At 37.6% G+C, this 7,719-nt stretch overlaps 1 protein-coding gene across 1 annotated transcript; it reads left to right on the forward strand.

Moving 5' to 3' along the window:
• The first annotated feature begins 3,749 nt into the window (after nt 1-3,749).
• TUA5 (tubulin alpha-5) lies at nt 3,750-7,516 on the forward strand. Its single transcript, XM_088954552.1, has 5 exons — nt 3,750-4,303; nt 5,483-5,697; nt 5,787-5,986; nt 6,110-6,618; nt 7,018-7,516. Exons 1-5 carry the CDS (start codon nt 4,191-4,193, stop codon nt 7,328-7,330), a joined length of 1,350 nt encoding a protein of 449 aa, XP_088810678.1. The 5' UTR covers nt 3,750-4,190; the 3' UTR covers nt 7,331-7,516.
• The last annotated feature ends 203 nt before the right edge of the window (nt 7,517-7,719 follow it).

The following is a 7,719-nucleotide window of genomic DNA, read 5'->3' on the forward strand; positions in this document are numbered from 1 at the left end:
GATATCTATAATGAAAAAGAAAGCTTAAATTCTGATATAGACATATTTTAATATTCTATGCATATATTTGAATATAAAATATGCCAGATTTTCTATTCTACATATGGCTAGGGATGGAGAGGAAGAGATCTGGCGATTGGATTTTTCGAGGTAAAGAGAGAAAGGTGGTTTATTCGATCATCATTTAAGTAGACCTCTTCATGGGATGGGTCGGGATGGGTCGGGCTTAGGCCGGGCTTTTACTCTTTATTAATAAAAACGTTAGACCTGAGCTCAAGCCTGACCTGACCAACGGGCCTACAATTTGGGCCTGAGCCCAGCCCTGATAAAAATCCCAAAGCCCAAGTCCGAGCTCAAGCCCAAAGCCCGACCTAATAAAAGAAATTCGAATTTTTCCCTATTCAAATAAACATTATCTATTTTAATTTAAATGTTTTTTCCCTATTTAAATGAACAATAGGCCTACAAGTGAATCAACGACTTCTTAAATAAAAAAATTTATTCAAATGGACATCACATAGGGTTTTTACTTAGGTTTAACTATAGGTCGGGCCGGGGCGGGCTCGGGCCGAGCTATTTTGGCAAAGCCCAAGCCCGGCTCTAATTTTATGTGGGCCGGGCTTTTTGGCCCGAGGTTAAGTCTGCGGGCCAAAAAACCTATTCAAACCCATCCAGGGGCTAGGCCGGGCCAGGCCAGCCCGTCGGGCCACCCGGCCCATGAACAAGTATTAAGCCTTATCTCAATTATAAATTCCGTTTTTTCATTTCATTCTGTTTAATGTCATATTCATTGTTAAATTATAAATGCTTGAATAATTAATTCCTTAATACTTCAGGCTACGTTATATTTTGCTTATTCTAAATCTTTCAGCAGATCCTTCAACTTGTAATAAATCACTACTTCTTACGGGTGGTCGATCAATATTCTACACTAATCTTGATTTAGCTTTTATTATATAATAAACTTTGCTAAATCAAATCATGCATTCCACTCCAGAGTGGCCTACATGTGATCTGACCTCTCACCAGTCTTGCAATTCAATGATATTAAATCATTATTGGAGGGTTTATGATGGATACAGCCAGACTGCTTATTATGGAACCTATGCCCCTAGAAATGGTAGACCCCTCAGCACATTTTTGTCAAACATAGAGATCAAAGGTTCAAAATTACATATCAGATGGTTTGGATTAAGGATAAGAGTATTTTTCTTGTCAACCCAAGGAGAAGCCAACCACAACCCTTATTACCCTCTATCTCACATACTTTGACTAAAAGCAAACACATGCCACAAGTTGTAAAAATTAAACAAACTTTTCATTCTTTTCGCGACCTGAATTGAATCATGGGTACATTGGGATGCCTAGACCAAGTAGCTGGTAGAAAAATATATATATATATATATATATATATATATATATATATATATATATATATATATATATATATATATATATATATATATATGACTAAGTATAATTTAATTGGTCTCAAATCTTGACGAGATCTAATTTTTTTGAAGATTCGAGTTTGAAAAAAAAAATCAAATTGGACCAATTTTATTATAACTACATAAACTCACAAACAGTCTTAGCTCCAATGCCGAATTTCTTAGGTGTCTCAGAGTTCATGTTGATTGAACACCTCACCATAAAATGTATAGAAAATGTAAGGTGCAAGTTACAATCATGCAGATCTATCGAGCTGTTAATCTTATTCATTCTATTTCTCGCAACCTATGGTCAGTCGGCATCCCTCCAAAATACGAGGGGTGGGATCTAATTCGCAGATCTACAATTAATTTGAGGGTATTGGATTTATAGGATTTGTCTTGTTTTGCTTAGAAGTAAAACAAATAAATAAGAACCAAAGCACTGAAGTCGGAAGGGGAATACAGGTTTCACTTTCAAAGTATTCAAAAAGTCACCTATTTAGAAAAAAAATTTATTATAATGCCGGAAAGATATGATACTGAAAAAATTTATAATCAACCAACATCATAAAATTCATAAAATTAAGAATTAAAAATCAATCAGATTGATTTTTAGCAAAAAAAAAATCATGAAAGATTATAATTAGTCAAAGCCTTTCGAATATCATGTATTTCTATCATCATAGATTTTCCCTTAAAAGAAGGTAAGAATATGAGAGTGGATAGTTCCCATTTTCCAAAGGGGACAGCCTAGCCATTTTCATAAAAAATAGCAGCAGCAGCAGCTTCCACTTGCTTCTATTTATTCTCCTCCACATGTGCCTGCCTTGTCCCCTTCTATCACGTCACATGCTGTATGATCGTATTATTGAACTGATGAATAAATGAACATACTAACCAGATAACTGCTCTACTGACACAAAATAAACCCATCCCATCGCAACTAGTTATTTGGGTTCTTTACAATTATTGGGTTGGAATTGCTTAAGACCACCCAAAATGAAACAACCCGAGCGAACCGGGTTAAGCCCATGCATTGGTTCGTATTTTGCAAAACGATTAGAGGTAAAAATTTAATCGAGCCTTAATCTAACCATCTAGGCTTAAATTCAATTAAGCTCAATTCAAGTTAGTACCCATTTGGCTTGTGGAAATAGAAGTTTGGACTCAGAATTAGAATGGGCTATTTTGATTTCAATGGTTTGGTTGGGTGGAATTGAAATCCCCGTTCCTACTAGAATGACATTCTTCAATTTGAGGGAATATATTCACTGTTCCTCTTTGGGAATGAAATCCTATTTTTGTCTTAACCAAATAAATTATGGGAATCTCGATCTCAAAGGATTTCAATTCCAATTCCTACTACAAATCAAACGGACTCTTAAATGCTAATCAAATTTGAGTCTTAGGTTAAATTCAGTAATTATACAAAAAAAGAACTCAAACTTAGATATACATATATAATTATATTAGTTGAACTCAAGGTTCAAAGTATCAATAAGGCGTATCAGCCAGTATTAATCATTTTTTTTAATGTTTACTTTTTTTCCCGATTTTGGTTCAGAGGAGCCAGTTTAAGTCTCGATTACCTTCTGAACCAGGCCCTAACCCGATACAACTCCTGTAGGGGCATATTAAGAAGGGCCCAATATGATACGTATCGGTTGACACAGATCAATACATAACGATTTTTTGAACCTTGGTTGAATTGAGCTAAGTCATACTAAAGTTAAACTTGACTCAGTTCAATTGCACCCTAAGGTTGGTTAGTTTTCAATTGGTTCTGATTTGTATGAATTCGGATATGGTCCTCACACCGTCTGTACATTCTTTTGCGGTCATGCATTGGGGAGTGACATCTTCATATTTGTATATTTTTATTCATGGAGATATTCTCAATGCACAGTTGCAAGGGATGTGAGGACCAAATCCAATTCGGCTTGTATCCCCCTGACATGGTTGTGTTCCCTTCTTTTTTTTCTTTCAAACAAAACACAGCTTAAGTGGTTTCACCACGAACCGGGTTGAACCCGACAAAACCTTTCCTTCGGTTCAACTTCTGAAAATGAAGCCACAACCGCCCTTGATTGTTACCGAAAATCGTTCATGTTGATTCTTCTTCTTCTTGTGTGGATTACCAGGTGGAGCTTAGCTGTACCACTGCTCTAAGGTCCCGCTTTCACGTGATCCCTTACCTGTTTTGACAAAAATACCCCCAATTTTCCCTCCTAATTATAGAGATGCATGTCGAAACGTCCTTGGTAATTTTTGGAGTAAGATATTGCAATCTGGTTGGGGAACGACGCCGAACAGATAAGCATTGTTCATGGCCAACGAAGTGGCGTCCGACAGTTTTTGGTCGATTACCTCTAATACCCAGTAAATGTACACATATTACAAGATTTTCCGGAAGTTAAGGCCAAAACTGAGAAAAGAACGAAAAGGGTAATTTGGTCATTCAGAAGCGCTAGAAAAAAGCGACAATCAACCGATCTGTGGGGCCGATGATAGTTGACGCCAAGGGAGGTGGCGGGGCCTCTCCGTCGGATTTAAAGATTTATGAAATGTGATTAAAGCCATAGGGACAAAGCCATAGGGCTACCGATTTTTTTTCCACCGCCTCGTCTCTCTTCGGTGCTATAACATAACGGTGATAAGAGAGAGAGAGAGAAAGAAAGGGATTTCGTTATTATTTGGGGAGATTGAGGGATTGATACAGCGAGAGAGAAAGAGAGAGAGGGAAGAGAAAGGGGAAAAATGAGAGAGATCATCAGCATTCACATTGGACAAGCGGGGATTCAGGTCGGGAATTCTTGCTGGGAATTGTATTGCCTCGAGCATGAAATTCAACCCGATGGGATGATGCCTAGGTAAGCGAATTGTGTTCTTTTCGAAATTCGAACTTTCTGTTGTTATTTGAAGAGTTTTGTACGTGAATTAGGTTGGTTTTTTTCTTTTTTTTTTTATTTTGCTGATTTTATTTACTTATTAATGGTGCTTACGCATGTAAAACGTGTTTTCCAAAATTTTGCACCTGGATTTCATTCATTTGGCCCTTTTTTTGTATAATTGTTGAATTTTATAGTCTTACTTGTTTGAATACATTCAGATCATGGATATATGATATTATCTTGATTGATCGATTCAGATCGTGGATGTATTTTGATTGATCGATCAAAAAAGTAGACAATCAACCCGATCAAATTATACATAGTCTAGCTTTATTGATCTGTTCTTTTATTTTGAAAGTTGTTCCATTTTTTTGTTTGTTATTATGTTGAATTATTGTTTATGAATGGGTTTATTGATTTTCTTTTTAGCTAGGAAAATTTTCTATATGCATTTGGAGCGTAATTGCTTGATCTATATTCATTTTGTTACTTAGATATTTCTAGAATTGTTTTCTCATATTTTTGTACTATTTGATTCGTTGTTTATATGAATTTTGTGGTCCTCATCCATGAAATAAACCGAATGTGATTTTCTCGTCCTGATCTGACTGAAACGTGCATTTTATGTGTTTAAGAGCGATAGATCATTAGGACATTATTACCTGTTTTCATTCTTATAAGGGTATTTTTGTCTTTCTATTTTTCTTGCAAATTTCGGTATTTTCATTTTACTGATTTGTGTTTTTCTTTGAAAGTATTAAGAACCATGGTTCTTGCCCTACTGCAATTTTGTCCTAGTTCTTCTTCGCAGTTTTTATTTTCAAGTTCGTCCTGCAGAATTTCCATTTTTTTTTCTGCGAATTCTATGCTTTTGTTGCGTCCACAACAAAAAACAAAATTATGATTTTATTATTCGTGAATTTGTTATCTTCTATTGCCAGTGGAGATGGTTCTAGTGTGTACTGTCTGGGATCAATTCAGTAATTTTAAGAATTCTAATGTTTTGGGACCAATTCTGTGGTAGATCTTGAATTTGGAAATGTTATATAGGCATCAGGTGGAGTTCATCCACAGCCCACAGGGGAAGTAGCCATTCAAATTCCATTGGATTCAGTGCAGTTTTACAGTTGAAAATCTTACAAGTTTCTGTCTTTGCAGTGACACTTCAGTAGGTGTTGCACATGATGCTTTTAATACCTTCTTCAGTGAGACCGGTGCTGGAAAGCATGTGCCTAGAGCTATATTTGTTGATCTGGAACCCACAGTCATTGATGAAGTTAGGACTGGGGCCTACAGACAACTTTTTCATCCAGAGCAACTTATTTCTGGCAAGGAAGATGCTGCTAATAACTTTGCAAGAGGGCATTATACTGGTAAATTACCATTCTCCAAGTGTTACAATTGCGCCCCTTTTACCATGTTAATTTCAATGACTTAAAGTGGTTTAGATTATCTTTTGCAGTGGGGAAAGAGATCGTAGATCTTTGCCTCGACAGGGTAAGGAAACTAGCCGACAACTGCACCGGTTTGCAAGGTTTTTTGGTATTTAATGCTGTTGGTGGTGGCACTGGTTCTGGTTTGGGCTCTTTGCTCTTGGAACGTTTATCAGTGGATTATGGGAAGAAATCAAAGCTTGGATTCACCATATATCCTTCACCTCAGGTACTCATCATACCACTGAATAAAGCCATCTTATTGATGATTATATGTGTCTAGAAGCCTCTTGATATTTGCTTTATCTATCCATGTTTAACACAGATTCGGTTCTATCACCTGTAACTGCAGGTTTCTACAGCAGTTGTGGAGCCCTACAATAGTGTGCTTTCCACTCATTCCCTTCTTGAACACACAGATGTGGCTGTTCTTTTGGACAATGAGGCTATTTATGACATCTGCCGCAGAGCCTTGGATATTGAGAGGCCAACCTACACCAACTTGAACCGCTTGATATCTCAGATAATTTCTTCTTTAACTACTTCCTTGAGGTTTGACGGAGCCATCAACGTTGACATTACAGAGTTCCAGACGAACCTTGTACCATATCCAAGGATCCATTTTATGCTTTCATCATATGCCCCTGTTATCTCAGCTGAGAAAGCATACCATGAGCAGCTTTCAGTTCCTGAGATCACAAATGCAGTCTTTGAACCATCAAGCATGATGGCCAAGTGTGACCCAAGGCATGGGAAATACATGGCCTGCTGTTTGATGTATCGGGGAGATGTCGTTCCCAAGGATGTCAATGCTGCAGTTGCAACCATCAAGACCAAGAGGACTGTTCAATTTGTTGACTGGTGAGTGAGCATTTACACACACACACACATGCACCAAGGTAATGTCTGTGTGCGACATATGGCACACCTTATAATGGAAGGGCAGACCTCAAAAGGGCCTTCACCTTCCAGTCCACCAAAGAACTAATACGGTTGATGACAGTGCCATCCAATCTATTGTATTCTATCCTGTGCTTAATGGTAGTTTGTTTATCCATAAGGGAAAAAAAAAGGATTGTTCTACATAAAAGATCCCTTTGGTATGAACAACCACATGATAGGTTCTAAACCTTGGTGTGTGTCTTGTAGTCAGAGTGGATAGAGGAATTTTGTAACTATTGCCAACTGTTAGATAGTTATTATCATCTTTCATATCCTCTGTATCTTGACTAGAGATATTGGCTTCGGGTGAAATTTCAGGTGTCCAACCGGCTTCAAGTGTGGGATCAACTATCAGCCTCCAACAGTGGTCCCTGGGGGTGATCTGGCCAGGGTACAGCGTGCTGTGTGCATGATCAGCAACAATACCGCAGTGGCGGAGGTGTTTTCACGGATTGACCACAAATTTGATCTCATGTATGCCAAGCGGGCATTTGTTCATTGGTACGTTGGTGAAGGTATGGAAGAAGGGGAGTTCTCAGAAGCCCGTGAGGATTTGGCTGCTCTTGAGAAAGATTACGAGGAAGTTGGGGCAGAGGGTGTCGATGACGAAGAGGAAGGTGAAGATTATTAAAACGGTTTTCTTTTTCAAAGCATTCAACCACAACCTATCTGGTCTTCTATTTTTCTTGTTTATCTCTCTCTGTATTATCTTTTCATGCTTATAAATCTTTTTGAATGTCTTGATCTGTGGTTCTAATGGTTTGGGGCTGCAGTGATTTCTGCGAATCCATTTGTCAATTGCATCATTTCCCTTCAATTTTGTGGCCTTCTTTTTTTTTTTTTCTTATTTTTTCAATGGGTTGTTTATCTTATTATGGAAGCATCCTTGTATGGATAAATAGAATGTTTAGATCTTAGAGGACTGAAAATTTCTTGTGTAGATGCTCTACTACACCCATATTTTCATTGATGTCCCCCATTTAGTTACACATCAAAGAGAATCATCGTCTACCGAAAAAA

Source organism: Nelumbo lutea, chromosome 7, assembly GCF_056320005.1.
Source record: "Nelumbo lutea isolate HS-2025 chromosome 7, American lotus-T2T, whole genome shotgun sequence".
NCBI lineage: Eukaryota > Viridiplantae > Streptophyta > Magnoliopsida > Proteales > Nelumbonaceae > Nelumbo > Nelumbo lutea.

Bases quoted from the DNA above. Each gene is read 5' to 3' on its own strand.
- TUA5 (XM_088954552.1), top strand. From the start codon at position 4,191: ATGAGAGAGATCATCAGCATTCACATTGGACAAGCGGGGATTCAGGTC. The intron at 4,304-5,482 runs GTAAGCGAATTG...CTGTCTTTGCAG, and splicing joins CCCGATGGGATGATGCCTAG to TGACACTTCAGTAGGTGTTG. The intron at 5,987-6,109 runs GTACTCATCATA...CTGTAACTGCAG, and splicing joins CCATATATCCTTCACCTCAG to GTTTCTACAGCAGTTGTGGA.